General features: G+C 37.5%; 1 protein-coding gene across 1 annotated transcript in view; it reads left to right on the top strand.

Annotated features, from left to right (window-relative positions):
• Window positions 1-651: 651 nt before the first annotated feature.
• The window catches only part of LOC149797331 (uncharacterized), a 160033-nt gene continuing 140482 nt past the window's right edge, over window positions 652-20202 (top strand). Inside the window, exon 1 of the mRNA XM_089962055.1 lies at window positions 652-976. Within this exon, the coding sequence (XP_089818181.1) occupies window positions 934-976 (43 nt within the window). The 5' untranslated portion in view covers window positions 652-933. The remainder of the gene's footprint in view (window positions 977-20202) is intronic.

Genomic DNA, 20202 nt, shown 5'->3' with positions numbered 1-20202 from the left:
TGTCTATTATTGCAAAATCCAAGCAAGTGTTTGTACGAAAAGAAATATTCCGGGATATAAACATTAAAGCAATATCATAATACAAACGGTTTGGCTCAAAGTTTTATCTCTTATTCTTAATCACATACTAGTCAATGTCCTGATACTGAAGCATAATAATCTAAACGTCATGAATATGAGTATAAACTAAACGGAAAATGGTACCGCTTCATGTGACAATCTCACTTTATTTACCATTCACTAGTACACTTTATGTGTCATATTTTCCTTTCTTCCATAGATGTTTACACGAATACCTTTTATGTTTACTATCTGTAAGAATGTATAAGTTCCAGTCATACATTTTAGTTTCATGTAAAGGTCGATTACAGCACACATGGGGTGTGATATTTCAAAGTTACCATGGACACCCACACATTGTATCAACTTGCAAACCCCTACCCCATTTCAGTTCTAAACAAATTTGGGCATACACCCGTAAAACGTAATAGCTGACCATAATATGTTTCCACCGTCACATCACCCCACCCCCCACCCCCGAAATTAATTATGGGCGCCCCTGACATTTACGTACAATCAAATGTCCAAAATTGAGAACAGTTCCTTGGGTTCCTAGTAAATGAGATTTCATCGTCGCATTCTTCATTTTACTGGTCAATGTACAATTCTAGAACGCTACTTTTCTGTACCTCAAGTCTACTTAACTGTTATTAAAAGAGCGCGTTGACAGGTGGCGTGTATTGTCAACTCAGTTGGGAGCTAACAGGATGCAGTTTCACTTCCTTGTAAGAACAAAATTAGACGAGTTGGTTGCTCAACGATAGGACAGAAACCATTTTGTCAACAAAGAAAACAGCTGTGTCGACGCTCACAAAGTCAAGCTTCAAAATACGGTTCATCACTCTTTTTACTTAAACCCACCCATATCCAGTCATGCGGCCACCATTTTGGATCAGTATTTTATTCACATTCGTTGGTGAGTACAGCCTAGAAATATTTATCTGTTTAGAACTGAAGAGTAACTTGTAACATATAGCTAACACTTTATTTGTATATGTTTTCAGCCATATGTAACTCGTAAATCCGGTTAGTCCAAAATGAATAGCTATACCAACTCAAATAGACCCATATTTACGAAGCGTCATCTTTTCAACCAAGGTGGTCGTTATCGATTTGTGAGTTTTTTTATTACAGTTATACAAAAATAATTTGTTTCAAAGCAACCTTAATAATCTACTAAATTGTAAAAAATTGTCAATTGTAACAAACAAAATATGAAACTACAAAATTGGTTTATTTTAAGGCCACATCCATCACAGTTTTCATCATTTGAAATTGCTAATAAATGACACGAATAATGATAATAATAATAATAACAATAATAATGATAATAATAATAATCATTAATGCTAATAATAATAATGCTCTTTAATTAATGAGGATAAGACATTTGGTCGTAAAAGACCCGTCTGCCATGATGTTGTCCTCAACATATTAACAGATTATATTTTAATAAAATCTCGTACACGCACACAAACACACACAGAAATATATATAGATGATTCCAGTTGGATGTTTCCAGAGATGGAGACAAAGGCTTCTATGAAACAACGTCATTTTTAAAAAAAAAATAGAGCCTCCTTTGAAAATTAATGACTTGGTATGATTCCATAGAGTCTTTAAATTTGTTATGTTACGTTGGGCTTCAGTGATTTCACATTATACTAATTTAGTTGTTTCGCTCGTTTGATTGATTTGACTCTAATGGAAGTGTGCTTATTGAGGATGGTTAGGAAACTGGTTCCAGATAGACACGTTTGGGTCTGTTTTTAAAAGGTCAATTACCTAATATTTTGAAACAGTTTAGAAGGACGTTTAATTTCAATAAATTGCTTCAAAAATTAGTATTTCATATAGAAGTGTGAATCAGTACCTATCTGTGTTATGTTGCTTAAGCGTTTCACAAATGGCATGTTCATCACTAATAGAGAAAGAAAGTACTTTAATCTCTTGAAAGTTGTCAAGATGCGTCGTGGGCAGTCGTTGTAAGTATAATGGACAGTACTCATGTTCGAACGTTGATTACCTGTGTAAGACTGAGGAATTGTATTTTATGAAGTCATTTGGCTCTATTATGGGAAATGACGTTCTAAAGACTTTTATTATGATTAATTCATTGTTTCATTGTTAAGACATATCAGTCTCTAGCTCGCGTCCAAAACTGATCAGTCCATGAGGAGAGAGAAAGAGAAAGAAAGGGAGACTGTTGATGTCAGTAGTCGGGTACAAATAAAAGAGATTTGCAACTGAGGAAACGTATTATATCCATATAATTGTTCAGTAGATATTTAGAAATCATTTCTTGTCTAATGGGATAGCAGGGACGGATTCAGGTTGGGGAGGGACGGGACCGCTACCCTCACGAGCAAAAGGAAATGATCGTGAAACATTTGGAACGTTTCCTAGAGTAAGATTTCTTTACAGTTACAAGCTTTAAATTACGCTATAAAACACTTAAAATACATGAGCCTTTGTCGATCGCCTACCAAATGCCAAGGGTTCTATGTCATAGACAACCATGATAACTTTTTCACGTGCCCCCCCCCCCCTCCACGATATTTCTGGATCCGCCACTGGATTAGTTATTTTAAACCGACATGACTGTTCCTCCTTCCATTTCTTTTGCCTCTGTCTCGTTTTTCCAATGACAGCGTTAGAATATTAGCAGACAGTTACATTACTGTCAAAAAATGTTTAACATATTCCAGTTACTGCAATGTTGGATTTAGTATGCACATTAGGACTTGATTGCTATATATATTTTTCAACAGGAGTTCTTACACAGATATTGAAGAGCTGAAGATCTTTATTTTAAAGCAAAAGGGTGTACACCGTACGCGTTTTTCAATCAGAGTAGAATCAAAAAGAGACTTGTTTTCTACTTTTGAGCTAGTGGAAGAGGCACTTAAAGTTCTCAGATATAGTAGGTATTTATATTTTGAAGCGCAAGACATTTACTGAAAATATCACAGAAAAGATTACACCTACATTTGACTCAGGTGCAGGTTAACCAAAACCGAGGTACCTAATGTTTATAATTTCAGGTATGGGTATCACGTCTGTTATATACATACTGATGTCTTGTCCATGTGTCCTTTTTTGAAACCATGTTGTTATTTTGCCTGCTTGCTAGCCATACCACATCGGATTCTTATATTCAGGTTCTTTTCGCACTCATTGTTTGCTTGTATTGTGCGCTTGTGTGTTAATCTGTTTCTTGGTTGGTATTGTTCAGATGAATAGTTATTGCTCTAGAGATTGGCTGATTTTAGTTTTAACAGTCGAGTAACCTTGTATTCATTTTTCAAGAGTTTGCTTTATCTGGATGTCGTAAGTGGATTGGGTCATCTTGAAGGAATACGCATGATAGGTGACTACACGCTAGCAAGAAAGAATCGTGGTTTGATTTTCATATTATATCATGCCTGTGATTTGTTGTGGAGTAAGGCCAGATATAATAACCTTATCTATCGGACATAGCAACTGGTTGATTAAAAACTCGTATTTTATTTCAAACTGATTTTGGTACTTATCTATACAAGCATCAATTCTTCATATGTGGAGAATGACCGTGTAGTATTTAGTCAGAAAACTTATGTTCAGATCTGCTTTGACAATATCAGCGGTAACAACAAGATATATTTTCACATGTACATTCCGTGATATTCATTTGGATTGGATTCCTCTCAAGACACATGTCCCTATAATCAGAGCCTTTGCTAATGGAGGGGGAGAACGCCCAAATGGGTTTATATATGTGTGAGGCTATTTTCTTTTGTCAGTCTATGGTTTGTCACTATCTTACTGGATAGCCGATGTTTCTTGTTCCGACCTTTTGTGATTTTGCGTAATAGTTTCAAGCGATTTGCAGCTGTGTAGTGCTAGATAAAGAAGTGTGAGAACGTAATAAAGAAGTGAGGGAATGCATGTTATTAAGATGCGATGAGACAGCGCTGTGCGCAAAAGAGTACGAGAATACAAAATAGTAAGCGAAAGCCACACGTTCCCACTGCACTATAACACTGGCAGTTTGATAACATTTTGTGTTTTATTCAGTAGCATAGCAGGTTACAATAAGAGTGGTATCCATTACGGGCTGATACTGGGTGGAGTGTCTAAGTAACAGCTTCAATAAGTAGCCATACCTTAACGAGAAACAACGATCTTAGTGAGGTTTGTTCCAATCTGATATAAAATACACACTTAAGGTCAGAGCAAAGATAACAGTAATATAAAACGTTACACAGATTGTTACCTTGCTTCAACCCAATATTTCCATCCTACTATGGGTGACCTTATGACCATTGCTTTCTTGCCGCCGTATAGAGGATTCGTTAAACTCTTTACTAGAAGCCACAACCCCCAAACGGAACAATGCCATCCTCGACCCGCACGCAAGGAATCGTTGAGACCATTAACAGTTTTCATGATAGGTTACTTCTAGAGCAAGTAAGATGAACTCCAATTCCTTCAGTCGTTAATAAAAATTGAGCCACCAAAATTAAAAAAAAAAACGGCAAAGTTGATAGAGCGCACATCCACGTGGAAATAAGCCTTTGTAGCCGCGTCCTGATGAGTGGTTAACCCTTCAACGACAATTATTTTTTTGCAGTCATGTGCAGGAAGGTGGGTGTAACACCCAATGATTCTGCAGCATTCACTTGGTCAACAACATTTGACATGACGATGAGTCTTTTGGTCCGACAGAATTCCATTTACACGCAATTCTGTTACAGTTCTTGTTTAAGGGATCCGAATATAATATCACCAGGATTGGCGATCCTAGAAAGAGCACGTTCGCGGTTTTTGGTATCAACATAGAATTTAATTGCACTGTTATTAGTGTCAGTAGGAGTTGCCAATTGTACAATTTTGTTTGCATTCATGTTTAGTGGGCTTGAACGGATGCACCCAACCAACAGTGATTGTTGGTGGAATGGTCAACGGATGATATTGTCGCCACATCTTGAGGGGATACCGGTTCTACTATGGATGAAGCTTTTTCTTACCCATATCTAATGGACTAGTCATGTTATCGCGTTTTAGCGGGTTACATATTTTGTAAGGTGTTAGCTGCTGAATCTACGTACTGTTTACTCAGAGTATCGTCGTCATTGGTATGAGTGGCCAAGCTTATGATTCATTTTGCCACCACATTTGGGTCACCGGTCATGGTGTCACCAGAGGAGCGACGTGCTCGTCAATATGCCTTTTTGCAGCCATTTCCTTCAATCAGGGCGTCGAAGGCTGCCTTCCAGCCACGTCCGTGTCGTCGACGTAGTCTGAGCGTCCACCTTGTGTGGACGTTTTCAGGGTCGGTGGGGTCGTACTCATTGCAGAGGGCCCGTCTGGCAACATTCTTGGCCTGGAAGACTACGATGTTGCCATATTTGCAGGGCGGGTCAACAGCGAGGAAAGGTCCAGGTTAGGGTCCTTAAGGTTTCAGACATTGTCGGTACATGCAACCAGGTCATTCGGGTTGGAGTCGCCGAAGTAGTAGCTGTAGGTCGATGCCATCTCGGGCCTTTGTTACGTAGCTAGCGAGTTCCACGGGAAGCCCAGGCACATACTCATCTCTCTGCGAGCACCTGATGGTGTAGACTTTCATGGTGTATATGACCACATCTAGCTTGTTTTTAGGACATGTCTTGTACCCTATCGCAGCCTAGCATCCTGGTGGGCCCTCCAGGACGTGGCGAAACTTTTGAAGCTATTTTTCGGTGAGGGAGAAAAGGTATCGTTCGTGTGGCATCGCGTGTATGTGTATATGCCTTGAGATTTAATTTGCTTGACCTGGCGGGACCTCATCTACCCATATTCGTTTGCCAGACACGTCATGCATCAACGTCTTGTCTGAAAAAATGACGGTGAAGGCTGAAGTATTAAATCGGGCAGAGTCTACGGAGGTCCTTCTAGCTGATATGCAGCCCTCAGCACATGAAGATCAGAATGTGGATAGTCTAGACTGAATTAGGTTGGTTCCTGGTGGCCTTTGAGACGCAGGCTGACCTCCGTGACGATAAACTTTTTGAGCACTTGAGCACTATCCCACGCTGAGGATGGATCATTAGCATTCGAAAATGTGGCTGATAAACAAGGACCGTATTTTATTTCATGGCAAATGATAAAGAGCACAAATTGAGCATCGAAGAAACCAGACTTTACGTACCGCTGGAAGGTCTTATCGTAAATGGGAAACGACATCCATCAACCTCTGAGCAGAACGATAGCCAAGTATCCTCTACGACAAAATGGAAGTGGAAAAATTTTCCATTGCCTCTTTACTATGGTCCAAGATCGAAGATCATATTTCCCAAATACAACTGCCAAATCGTTTGGTCGCTAGTTTCGTTAGCAATGCGGTCCCTAACGGATTCATCTATTAAAATCTTTTCAAGTTACAACGCTTCAATGTGTCGAAGATAAATGTCACGCGCGATGGCCATACGTTGTATACCGGACCCTTTACTTACTTTAACTACTTTAAAACTTACTTGATATTTTTGAAGCTTCATGACAGTTAGTTACCAACAACTAACGTGGTGTTTCGTATGAAGATTATGCATAAAAATATACTTTGTGCTGCTTTGATTTTAGTCCAGACCAATGTAGCAGCTAGCAATAATTCCATTCTATAATGATGTAACAGCGTATTTGTAGGTATAATATGTATGTATACATACTACCTAACCTTCGTATAATGTTAAAAACCTATAAGAAAAAAAAACAATAATTGTTTTAGGTCCACGCGATTTCTCTTAACTTTTATTCAGTACTTAACCTGTGGATGATTGGCTTCACCTGCGCGTACCAAATCTGAAGTTATTTTCCTCTATGATTGCCTTTAAGGCATATAGAGTGTTGAACTGTCCGTTTTGACATTTGCTGTCGATCAGACAAGCATTGAAGAATGGCAAAACACTGCAAAATGGGAAAAAATGAGCACAGCCATAGGAATGTTAGAGAGAGTGCAACGCATCTTTGGCCGGGTGGTGGAGATTTATCCTCGCACACTTCACATGATTATGTAAATGGGCTTCTTAAGATCAGCAAACAGGGTCGTCTGAGAAGTGATTGACGAAGAAGTGGAGGCGATAAAGAGGTGTGGGAGGAGGAAAGATGTCAACATAGAGGGAGAAGAGAGAGAGGGAATTTCCGAACCAAAGTTAAATCTGGATGGCTATTCAAGAATAAATGATGACAAATTGTATAAGGACTGGATCACTGAAGAGGAGGAGAAAGAATATTGTGATAAAGAGGCAAATGAGCCTCATTTAAGGTGCATTGTCTCATCAGAAGATTCAAAAATAATCTTCAGCAAGTTGTGTTCTTCTTGTCAAGCCCGACCCGGGGATGTACTGTCGTGGATATCAGTGAACACCTATAATCCAGGATAAAACCAAACGACCCATTTAGGCCCACCTAGATATCTGAAAAAGAGAACTCAAAAGCATGGCAATATATGATTTTTAATTTGTGTATGACCATGTCTAACTTAACACCTTACACCTTTTATGCGTGACAGTACATTTTTGTGGGTATAGTGTGTCCACTACCATTGCTTCTTATGTTATAATAGGTTTGGCTATAAGTATATCGTGTATATAAACATCGTATGTATAAACACTCTTACCTTTGTTTGTGTGTGGTTGTGTTTTTGTAAGTACAGCTTTTGTATAAACATTCCTACTCGTTCCTTTAGATGGTAGAATGTGTGTCAGTTCTAATTTAAAGGAATGTATCGGATAGTACATCAAAACTACTTATTAAATATTACATGAAAAGTATGTTAGGCAGTATATCAAAGCGTATGTGCTGGATATTATAACATCAAGTGTGTTGGATAACATCTTAAAGACTAAACATTACGTTTCACTCCGGGACCTCGAACTGTTTCAAAATGGAAATCGCCTATAATACTCCACAATTTAACATTATATTTTCCAGAGAAACCTAAACCTATGGGCAATTATAAGATAGGATTTCCCGTACTTATCTATGGTCTACTTTAACATGTAACTCCATTTGAAGTCATCCACGTCTTCCAATGTTACGGTGTACCCTAAATGTTAAATTTCCGTAGAGGCCTATGGCTTCCCACTCATCTTAAAACTATGTACAATTTTAGCATAGGATTTATCATAAAGACCAATAATGTCATCTAATATTTATCCTTACTGCATAATATTAAGTTTCATATAGTTACTCATATTACTACTTGTATTACATCAGAACTTGACCGCTCCGGTCGCCTAGCGGTAGAGCGTCCGTCTCGGATGCAGGAGGTCGCGGGTTCGAACCGCGGCCGATACATACCAAAGACTTTTAAAAATGGTACTAACAGCTGCCTCGCTTGGCGCTCAGCATTAAGAGGTTAGTGTTAGGACTGGTCGGCCTGGTGTTAGGCTAATGTGACTGGGTGTGACATCATGCTACATGTCTGCGGCATGATGCCCCAGTGCTAAACATCACTATAAACTGTCACACTGCAGACATCGTAGCGATATGACTGAAAAATTGTCAAAACTACGTTAAAAATCTATATCACACACACACACACACACACACACACACACACACCTGAGAACTTAAAGTTCATAAGTTATGAAAATGCAAAGGATATAAATGATTTGGTTTGGTATAGTTTGTATTTTATATTATATTAACACTTAGACGAACGTATTTTATATCGCTTTGATGAAAATAATGAAACTGCACAAATGTTATAATATTTATTGCACGTAGTTCTAAACATTTATATTTCTGAACCAAATTACTATATATCAATTTTGTTACTGTTTTGTATTTGTCGTTTTGTCTCGTTTGTTTCCAGGAAAAAGCCCACTAATGTATAACATTTAACGCGTCATTGAAACGATATCTTGAACTTGAGTACAGTGACGTTAAATCGCAGAGTTCCATGTCATCGACGTAACGAATACAATATACACATATATTGCTTTATCCAGTGGGACAAAAGTTTTTATAATGTAGTAAAGATAGCTCATTCGTCAAATACGAAAAAGATATTTAGAAAACATGTTTAGTTGTCGTAAACAAAGGTCTTTTTGACCCACCCAATATCCTACCTCGAGACAGAACTTTAGAATTTTTGTTTCTTTGTTTGTTCTTCCAGGCGGTTTGGTTTTCGTTTGATACGGAATGACTAAACACAACAGGAAGACGAAACAGGTTGCAAATTAAATATTAATGTATAAATATTTTATTGATATGATCCTTGCATGGAAATTATGAGACATTACCACAGCGGTTTGGAACAATTGATTCCAATAATTTACATGATGTGCGCATTTCTTATCTAATAAAATAAAACTTCTATATGCAAACCTCTTATTCTTGCGATTCCTTCTAAAAATACTTTCGTTATAAATGAAATGACATCATCTTATCGTATGTAAGAGATTGGTGCTATTTATGCATTAGTTTCTTCTATACCTGTGAATCAGTCTATTCAATATGTATTTGCCGCAAAGATTAAAAATCAACATTTTGCGTAAAAAGCCGCGTTGGTCCTTGCTACAAAAGGGCGCAGTCTCGAATCCTATCCTTGAATCAACCCATACTGGCTACTGTCGCGTGTCCTTGGTCTAGTCACTTTATTACAGCTCCCTCAGCGGAAAATAACCTTATTTTTATGTCATCAAACACCAAACCAAGCTAGCTCTTTTTCTGTTATTTCTGTGTTTAAACCCATTGTGATCTGTTATAATGGCTTTGAAACCCTCAATATGTCAAATTTGGCCTGAATTTCTGGGATTTATTTGCTATATTATGTGCTGATTTAGGCTTCTGACGCGATTGTTCTCAAATATCATCCGCAACATCACAACGGGACTTAACAGACGTTATGCAATTTTCAGCAAGTCAGCAAGTCCGAAAATACTGTTGGTGTCATTCTACCAACAGATGCCATGGTGTTGCATGTTTTCAGAAAGATTCAGGTCAATAATAGAACATAAACCATTTTGACTGGTTATTCGACACAGTACGCAAATTTTAATTTCAATATTGGGAACGTTACATTAGACACATTGTTCTTTTAAGATGATTTGGTTTTAATTTCTAAGTGCTATATTTACATATTCATTTTTTAGACATCTTTGTCCAGGACGAAAAACCAAAACACCGTCTTAAGCAACTTAAAAACGAAGAATAACGTGGAAAGTGTAGGAATTATTTTACGGAATATATTTTGACAATTCAATCGACTGAGTAGATGTTTCTACTTTTTTGGGAAAACAGTAAATAAATAGTATAGGGGGCCACCTGAGAGCTACACAGGCATCCTTTGTTAAATAGGGGAGAAAGGTATTAGCCTATAACGGGTAATTAACATTAAGCCGCCATGCAATGTATGGGGACAATATGTAATGTGTTATTGGGTAAAGGTCTCACATAATGAGTCTGGTTAGAAATCGTAACAATTTATGAAATTGTGTCTATTTGGCGGGTTAGGTGGGTTCTAACAAAATTGAATACCTACCCTTAAATTTTATTACATTGTCCGGCGGAATTTTTGGCGTGTACGAAACGGCGGAAATTGAAAAATTTTAACATATGTGGTCACACTTGCTTCAGTTAATTATTCAGCATTACGCCTTAATAATGGCTTCATATATACAATATCTGGTGAGGTTCTAATAGCAAACTGAGGCAAATTCGGTTATTAAGTTGCATTAATTTTTTTTACCCTTTGGGTTGCATACTCTGACCAAACCTTTTAGGTAATGTGCGGGCACTTGTTGCAAAAATCGTGTTTTGCCTTTTGAATACAAGTAGTTTGAATCTTATTCCCGAAACCCATGTTTAGATTCTTTTTTTGACAATGGTCGCAGTTGATATCTTTCGTAGAGCACATATCTAATGTTGTTTCATTTCCTGTGACACACACACACACAAACACACGCACACGCACATACACATTGATTGTAACATTTAGTCGTCATTTTGTGAAATATCACTGAGAGAGAAAGAGATTTGCGTTATAAAATGTGTGTGTGAAGAATATATTCATACTTTGGAAAACGAAAAGCCATTCATACACTCTTACCAGTTTTTGTAAATGTTTCCGTAAAAACAAGTTTTATGAAATGATAAGAGGAACATCATATTTTCAGAAAATAGTAATGCATTTGCCAAAACGATTTTGGAGGTAAACCAGATGTAAGAAGTGTAGTCACCGACACACACATGTCCAAAATTTAAAGCATATCCTCTTGTGGAATCTACGTGCGAAACTCTCCGTGTCTTAAAATTGCTAAAATTTATCCCCGGGTGAAAAAGACATTTTCGTACTTTACAGATTATTAAACGTTACAAAAATGTGGGTGTATGTGTTTCTGTGTGACTGACGAAACAATTTGCATCCCATGTATCTCGAACAAATCTAACTGCGGGGTCTGACGTATATAAGAACCACAAACTTACAACTTTACTGCTTAGCTTCATAAAGATCAAAAGTGTTAGTTGACAAAATGTAACCATGTATTGCAGGTATTAAAACAAATACAGCAAAACAAAATAAAAAAAGGTCCATATATACTATTTTCCACTATCTGTCTTAAATCTAAGCCAAAGTAAAGTTTTTGCAAGAAATGCTCTGACTTTGGAAACAAACGTAATACGAATATGTTACCAATCGTTTAAGAAAATGGTTAGCGACACATCATTAAAACATGCCTTATTTGATTTATGCTATCTACAGAGAGGGTTGCGAAAACTTTTCAGTCCGTGCCTTGAGTAAGCGGAAGTAAATAAGTTCACAAAAACGAGCTACTGGCACATATTAGACCTACAAGAAATTGATGAATAAAATTGTGGTTGATACTATGTTATGCTTTGGCAGTACACAAAGGTGTGACAGGAAAACAGTATTTTTTGTGTGCAAAGTAAATCTACACTCGGCAAAGAGAGATTAAATTATTTTACGCAGATTTATCATGTGCGATTCCACACAGATCATATTCCACAAGAGAACACGCCTCCTTTGGAATTTGGACAACATGCTGTGTTTATATTTTTATAACTACATTTTCTATTGTTCTTTTGGTTTATCTGCAAATTCTTGTTTGTGAACCTATGACTATTTGCACAAAACAAAAGACATCCCTGTGCATTTTTATGATTTCCTTTCTTTAAATTTGTCTGCAATTTATGTTATCCAGAAGATATAGAGAAATTGGTACGTGTATGTATGTTGTTTTTCTTTATTGCAAGGTATGAATAATACTATTCAGGCATATATTTGATATGTACTTCTCTCGCCCGGAATATTTCACTTAATGACAGAACATTTTATAGTCAATCTTGAGCTTTGCGAATCAAAGTACATCCAAGGTGTGAAAGTACATCCAAGGTGTGACAAGAAATGAAATTACATTAATCTCTGTTTTCACAAATTCTTAAAGTTACAATTTTGACAGAAATAATCGTAAGTTGGGTATCTTAAGTAATATTTTGCATTACTTTTCTTCATAATCTAAGGCAAAACACGATATTTTTGTAGCGAGTAGCCTGTCTTTGCATAAAAATTCGGTCAGGATACGATACACAATTGTTTAAAAAAGTATGTTTCCATCTTAACAGTTTAATCTGCCTCATATGCTATTAGATAGTCGAGACTAACGATTATTCTGTGCGTCGAGTCAGTCAGTTCATAAAGAGTCTCTGGTACTTCCTAGAGTTGTAAGAAATTGATGAATGAAAAATGTGGCTGACACTGGATTTCCTTGGTAAAACACAATCGGCCATACCTTTCTATCACTTTGTTCTGAGACACAAATCCTCTACATGTTAAATTATCTTTCTCTGTCCCTGTCCCTGTCTATGTCTCTCTCTCTCTCTCTCTCTCTGGCACTCTCCTTAAATTTTGGGGTCACCCATGTCCAGAGGCCAATTGTCATTATTAATGGGTAATATATATCCTGTATTATATGACCCACCCCTCTCGCTCTCTCTCTCTCTCTCTCTGAAAGTGTGATAAATCTATCACGTAATGTTATTCAATGAGAGGGCAGACAAACTCCAACAAACTACAAATGCCGCCAAAATGTACCAACATAATAAACACTTAATTAGTATTAATATGTGTTGCCCTCTGTTTACCCTTTGGACCCTGATACACAATACAGCCTCTGTCTCCCATGACTGGGCAGCGAGCCGTATGCTATACACAACTTATAGGTGATTAACATTAACAATCCACGAACGTGACCAGTCATGTGGGATAGAGGCTTATGACCATATAACAGAGCCAAAAGAGCAAAATGGGGCAAAACAGGTAGATTAGCACTACTCATAATATGTACAACCCCATGAATGATTATCACGTTTTTGAGAATGTGTACGATATCTTCACACATCAGTGAGTGATCGCTAGGCGGCCAGTGCTGGGTCGATTGATACTTCCAGGCTATATAAAACTTGCTGTGCGATTACAGCTGATGCAGATTGTATCAAAGAAACTTCTATCTAAAGAAACGTTAAAATTAAAAGAGAGATGGGCTATTTTGATTTGATCTGTACTGGATCAGAACATCTTTGCATTTTCTCGAAACCTAACTAAATATTTTGAGGGATCGTGCTAGAAATATTAGGTAGACCCACAGTTACTATCTGTGCTTGCCATTATACGAGGCATAACTAGTAATGACGTATTTTCGATATTAGCTTATTAGGAGAGGAGCCTATTGCGAGTTTTCCAAACGATTTTCTAACGCTACATACATCGTCTCCATTTCCATTCTCAAATAGGATTGTTGTCAGGGCTATGTCGATAGTAACCGTTGTCTCTTGCGGTGCTAGCAAAGTAGTTTCGATAAGATTACATTCAATAACACGTGTCTATTCAGAGCTGCTAGCAGTGGCGCTAATCAGTCCTAACATGATCAGCAAACTCTTCGAAGGCTATCGAGGACAAAATGATTAGCATGAGCGAGCTCGAGACAATGCTGGCGGAAGTGGAAAATCACCGAGAACTCGAGGCCCAAATACGAAATCGTGCGTTTTCGGATTTACAGACAGTATACGTCAAGTCATTTGCCTTTAAAAACAAAACAAAGACATATAAACGGCAAAAACTTACAGAAACTTTTCTGACACAAATGTTTAAGGAAATACATCGCCTGCACATCTCTGTTCCTGCAAAGGTAGTCCAAAAACGATATGGAATAAGCTCATACAGATTATATCAGATATGGAATGCCCTCAGATATTGCCATGACGCATAATCATAGGGCATCAACACAAAAGATCTACAGCTTATAATTAATAATTAATAATAATATTACGTCCATCGAACAAGAAACTACCAAATATGAGTTATGATATATCTTTAATGATAATGGGATGCAACGAAATAGAAAGAAAAATAAAAAATGTAGCAAAAGGATTTTTAACGTCCTTTTAAAACATTTCAGTCATATCACTACGATGTTCACGTTGTTGCAGTTTTTGTGATCTCTAGCACTGGAACATCATGCCGCAGACATGTAGCATGATGTCCCATCCAGTCACATTATCCTGACACCACGCTGACCAGTCCTATCACTAAACTCTTAAGGCCGAGCGTCAAGCGAGGCAGCTAATAGTACCATTTTTATAAGTCTTTGATATGACTCGGCCGGGGTTAGAACCTGCGACCTACCGCATCCGAGGCAGACGCTCTAACCACTAAGCCACCTGAGCTTTCTGGAAGAAGGACTATCACAACTCCTCAATGTTGCTAATATTACAGTAGTATCCTCAAACTGTGTACAAAAGTTGTGGAATATACTCTTTAACAACGACATAGAGAAGGACGCAATCCTACAGCAGAAGAAATGGTAAATCAAAGTCATAATGGAGTTTCAGAAGTATAGGAAATATCCGTACGATTAGTAATAAAACAGTAGTAGTGACAATGACAGCTTTGCTTGGGTCACCTGACCTCGTTGATTATTACTCAAAATATTCAGTTATTAAAATAAGTTGCTCTGATCCAGTACATATTAAATTAAAATAACTCATCTGTCTTTTGATTTTAACGCATGTAAGATAGACCATTATTTGATAAAATCTACATCAGTTGTAATCACACAGCAAGCTTTATATAGCTGGAAGTATCAATCGATCCAGCACTGGTTGCCTAGCGGTCTGTGATGTATACAGATACCGTACACAGTACCGAAAACGTTCTAATCTTCGATGGGGTTGTACATAGTATGAGTAGCGCTAATCTGCCCTGTTTTTCCCCATTTTGCTCTTGAAATCTCTGATATACGTCATAAGCCTCTATTCCTCATGTCTGGTCACTTTTCGTGGATTGTTAATAGGTTGCGCAAAAAGCATACAGCTCCCATGCCAAATTATGGGAGGCAGAAGCTGTGACGTGTACCAGGATTCAAAAGAGTAAGAAGGTGACAAAACAAGCAAACTAATACTACTAAATTACCGTATCTAGCCATACAGACTCATCATGTAAAGCACATATTAATCAATCTTTAGCGAATACATTTTCCCAATACATTTCTGTATGGCTGCCTAATTTAAATCTAATCCCATTAAACCTACAAAATGATGGCCTAATTCGTGTTTCCGCAAGTTCCCTAAAAATATTGCGACCTAATATTATTTCCATTTTGATTCTAATTCATTTGTCCCTATTTAAGATCATCTTTGCTAGCCAAGGTTCGGATAACCACGTCTACCTAGCCACCGCATCCAATCAAAATTAAGTTGTTCAAATTGGTACACTATTGGTACGTGATCGAGTCAAGGGGAGCACACACCTTGAATGGACTGATAAATAAACAATTTTCTAGTGCCGGTCAGTGTTCGCACAAATTCCTTTCACTCAAATACAACTGCAATGGCTTCCCTCTGGTTTCTATTATACCTTCGATGTTAAACATAAAACGTATACCTTTTAGGTCAATTGCCTCCAACGTTTTCGGCCGATGTACAATGCACCATGCTATTGGTTAGTTGGCATATCATACTAAGGGAGGCAACACATGAAAGCCAATAGATGTCGCTAGGACAAATCACCGATATAGCTGTTCGATCCGCCAAGGTGTAGATAGGGTTATTGGAACCTTGGCTAGCGAAGATGATTTAAGGTAGGATTCCCGTTTGGTTTTCAAGTGCCGTTTTTGGGTCGTGCCATATATGTAATCAAATGGTATAGCCTCAATGATGGATACCTATTAGACGCCAGAGTGCACAATCATCTTACAATGTTACATTTCCGGCCATTTAGCACACGCCAAACATTTTTCCTGACCATTTAACAAAATAGCCATGGTCTTCAAGAACCTGATGAATCAAGAATTTTACTGACTTGATAATTGTTGAAATTAAAACGTGCTGCCAATCAAATAGGAAACAATTTTAAAGAATTTTAAAGGGGATACCGTCAAGCTCCGCTATACTCCACATTATTCTGCCAATGGACACATTATTTTACACTGTTTCCATTTCTGACCTGAAAGATTTATCATAATCATATTACATCTTGTTTCTAGACATTTCAATATGGCGGCTTAATGTTAATTACCTGTTAGAGGCTAGTTCCCATATTAACACTGAATGCCCATTTGACTCCAAAGTGGTCCCCTATACTATCGATGTATACTAACTGATATAATAATTGAGAAGTAATTGTGAATGCAAGCACATAATCAGCGCAAATAGACACGATGTCTTGTTGTGCAATCTCAATTTCTTATTATCGTTTTCATTAGGGACTGTAGTTAAAACAAGTGTTCCAATTTTTACATTTTAACCTCATAGTCTATATTCCATCTGGATATGAGTTTAATTAACGCCACTTGAATTAGATATTAGCTAAGTTATGTTCAAAAGCAATGACTTCAATTTATTTGAATCTCACCGTTGCAAAAATGTTATTGTGTCTCACCAGTCTGTGAATAAACATGTCCATAAAACGCCATATTATATGGTAATGCACCTCAATAATGTGTTAATTATAACGTCATTATTGAGTACCATTCAAGACAATATTTGCAGAAGCGTTTTGAATCTAAAGTTAAAACGTACTGTACACAGATGAGAGGATGTTATTGTTGTTGTTGTTGTTGTAGGGTTTAACGCCATGTTTCAGCACACGATAGGCTATACATGGCGGACAGTATTAATGGTGGAGGAAAAACCCGGGAAATCGCCGGAAAGAACCACCGACCCTCGAGAAGCTACTGGCAAGCTTTCTCACATACCCACATTGGCCGAATCCGGGCCTCGATCCCACTCAGACAGAGGTGAGATGGTAGTGATCCGTAACGGAGAGCGCTTTGGACCACTCGGCCATTCGGGGCCCCTCAAATGACAGGAAGCAAAATATTACCAATAAAAGAAAGCGAGCTTGACATTTATTATCCAGATTTGTTTTGGGTTGAGCACTAGTATTAACTGGGGTTTGTGATAAAAGATTTTGAAATCACCGGGCTCTGACGAATTTTATCGAACACAGTTCAATAAGGACAACATTGCAAACTATTGTATTCACATCAATTTGTAAAATAAAAATGACCAGCGACCATCCCAAAAACGGGGGAAAAAATGAAAATACAAAACAAAAGGACAACCTCCCTACAAAACAAATGAAATTTTGTCTTTCGTTTCTCTGTGCTTACATAGGTTAGTCATAGTGCTTAGTATGCCTAACATTTAGCCTGAAAACAAAATCAATGATAAGTAGAAAAACAAAGTCCCCATCAGACTTTTTAAAATTTAACGTCAATATTTTTATACATGTGAACGAAGACGGCTCATAAACTAGCATATGCGTTTAGAACTGATCGCTAACATAAAGTAGGTAAACCCCCTGCTTGAATGTATCATAAGTAATTTATTGAGACAAAGATATTTTTTCGGTCGTATTTATCGCGTGTACCGTTTTAAGATTTATTACAATGGCGGGAAACCACTACTTCAGTTCCTGTTGTTGATATTCATTTGTCATCCGACCACATTAATAAGGATACGTTGCACTTATGATAATGATAGTTAGGGTTGTATTACACGGACGGATTTTCCTATTAATATGCATGATCCGGTATGCTCTTTACTTTCCTACTGCGTACGAATAGAGGAGTTCTGTTAGAACAGTGCATACCTGCACACATATAAAATTACTCAAACAAGAGAGTACGACATACGCATGCTCTTCGGTAACAGCAGCACGTTACTTTTTCGTTTGCTAAACGTAGCTGTTATTTACCGAACAATTTACAAAACAGGTAGTAAGGACCGGCCTTAGGGCAAGGCGGTTGTCTTGGGTCCCGCGCTTCAATTAACAAAACAAAACTAGGCCTACTGCAGCAACTCCACCTGTCGAGCCCCGCTGCAAGCGTGGCGCATTGCACCGCGCAAGCTTTAAGGCCGGGGCGGCAGGTAATCGAATATACCAATATCCAATTTAACTTCCTGGTACAAAAGAGGTTATACCTACTGTACAAACAAGATCGTACGAGAACACGGAGTATATGGTGAGAAAAGAAGACGATATATATATATATATATATATATATATATATATATATATATATATATATATATATATATATATATATATATAACCAACCACCAGACATATGTAACAGGATGGCTATTCGTTGTGGACTTGTGGAATGTAAATTTTACCTATACAAAAATCAGAAGGAATTCATTTAAGCTTATTCTGCGTATTTGATATACAAGGTACCTGCCAGAATGTTTAATTAATACCTCTGAAACCAGATAATTCGGGTTAACCTTGGTATTATGATGCTATCTAAATTGAAACAATGATTTTGTATCAGTCTGAAAAGTGTTGAATGTGTTTATAACAATGCACGGCGGCTGCCTTAATAGAGACAAAAATATAGAGAATACATAACTAGGTTATTTATTATTGTGTAATAAAAATCATTAATTTCTTGCTAAGTTTCCAAACTTATAAGTATCAGTATGTTTCGTTTTTTAATTCTTGTCTGGATTAGTAACGTTCCAAAATTATATGAATGAGTATGTTTGGTATTTTGAATTTTTGTCTGGTTCTGATCATGAATTGCGATTTCTACTAGTCAACAAGAAGTATTTAGAGATATTTACTTAAGGAATATTGGTTGTAGTATAAATTATACCAATGATAATAGAACCTCAACAAGGAATCATATTTATCAGTGTTCGAATTGCAGACACACGGTCCAAACTATTGAAATCACAAATCAAAACAAGGTTTGCTTTTATCATTCAAAAGAATAAAGTTCAGATACCCTTTCATATATTTATATAAAGAGTAGAGTAGTGTGTTATTTGTGGCAATGCTAGTATTGTGCTAGCTTGGTTTGTGTGTCATTTATATCCTTCCATCCTTCTTTAGTTCCAACCTAACTGGGTCATATTTGCCTTCCACGACCTACAAACACCAGTTCTTCGCAAACAGAACACCGACTGGCAGGGACGAGAGGAGTTTATCTGTTTGGATCTTATTTGTTTTAACATTGGAGATTACGGCGCCACCTAGTGTGGATAGAACCTTGTTAATTTATATATGCACGAGGGCTTTTAAATCTGTTCTTTCCATTCTACATGTGGAGTTAAGGTATTCTGCTTGATCTAAGCGCAATTTCTCGTTAACTCTTTCTTTGACCAAAAAGTACTATTTCTGGTCATAATGGATATCGCGCATAGAAGACACAAGGGGCTGTTTGATTTAGGTGTACATAGAGACATGTAGATAAAACCCCAATGATTGCAAGAAAATCCTCCACTTCTATCCCGTTTTTATGTTAATAGCATGATGCTCAGCTATCAGAACGTCTGTGTCGTTATTGTAGCGGAGGCGAAGTTTAATATCTTTATAATTGTAGCAGGACGAGGGGCACGCAAGCGGGAGTTGATGCATGTGCGAAGATCGTGCTCTTCGGTGCGTAAATGGAATCCATACGAATGAAGCTTACGGTCAAATGTAATATCTCTTAAATATTAAATAGTATCGCAGAAAATCTATTCGTATCGGTTTGGTGGATGTAATTGCTCCTGTTCATGAGCCAATACAATTATGTCTAGAGCCCACACCTCACCAAATATCTAGACACATTCTACATAGGGTGTGTACGCCTGGGAGATACCTGCCTCGCA

The sequence above is a fragment of the Sinohyriopsis cumingii genome, chromosome 6, assembly GCF_028554795.1.
Source record: "Sinohyriopsis cumingii isolate HCF-2022 chromosome 6, ASM2855479v2, whole genome shotgun sequence".
NCBI classification, from domain to species: Eukaryota; Metazoa; Mollusca; class Bivalvia; order Unionida; family Unionidae; genus Sinohyriopsis; species Sinohyriopsis cumingii.
The sequence above is the reverse complement of the archived record's forward strand: the minus strand, read 5'-3'. Positions and strand labels throughout refer to the sequence as shown.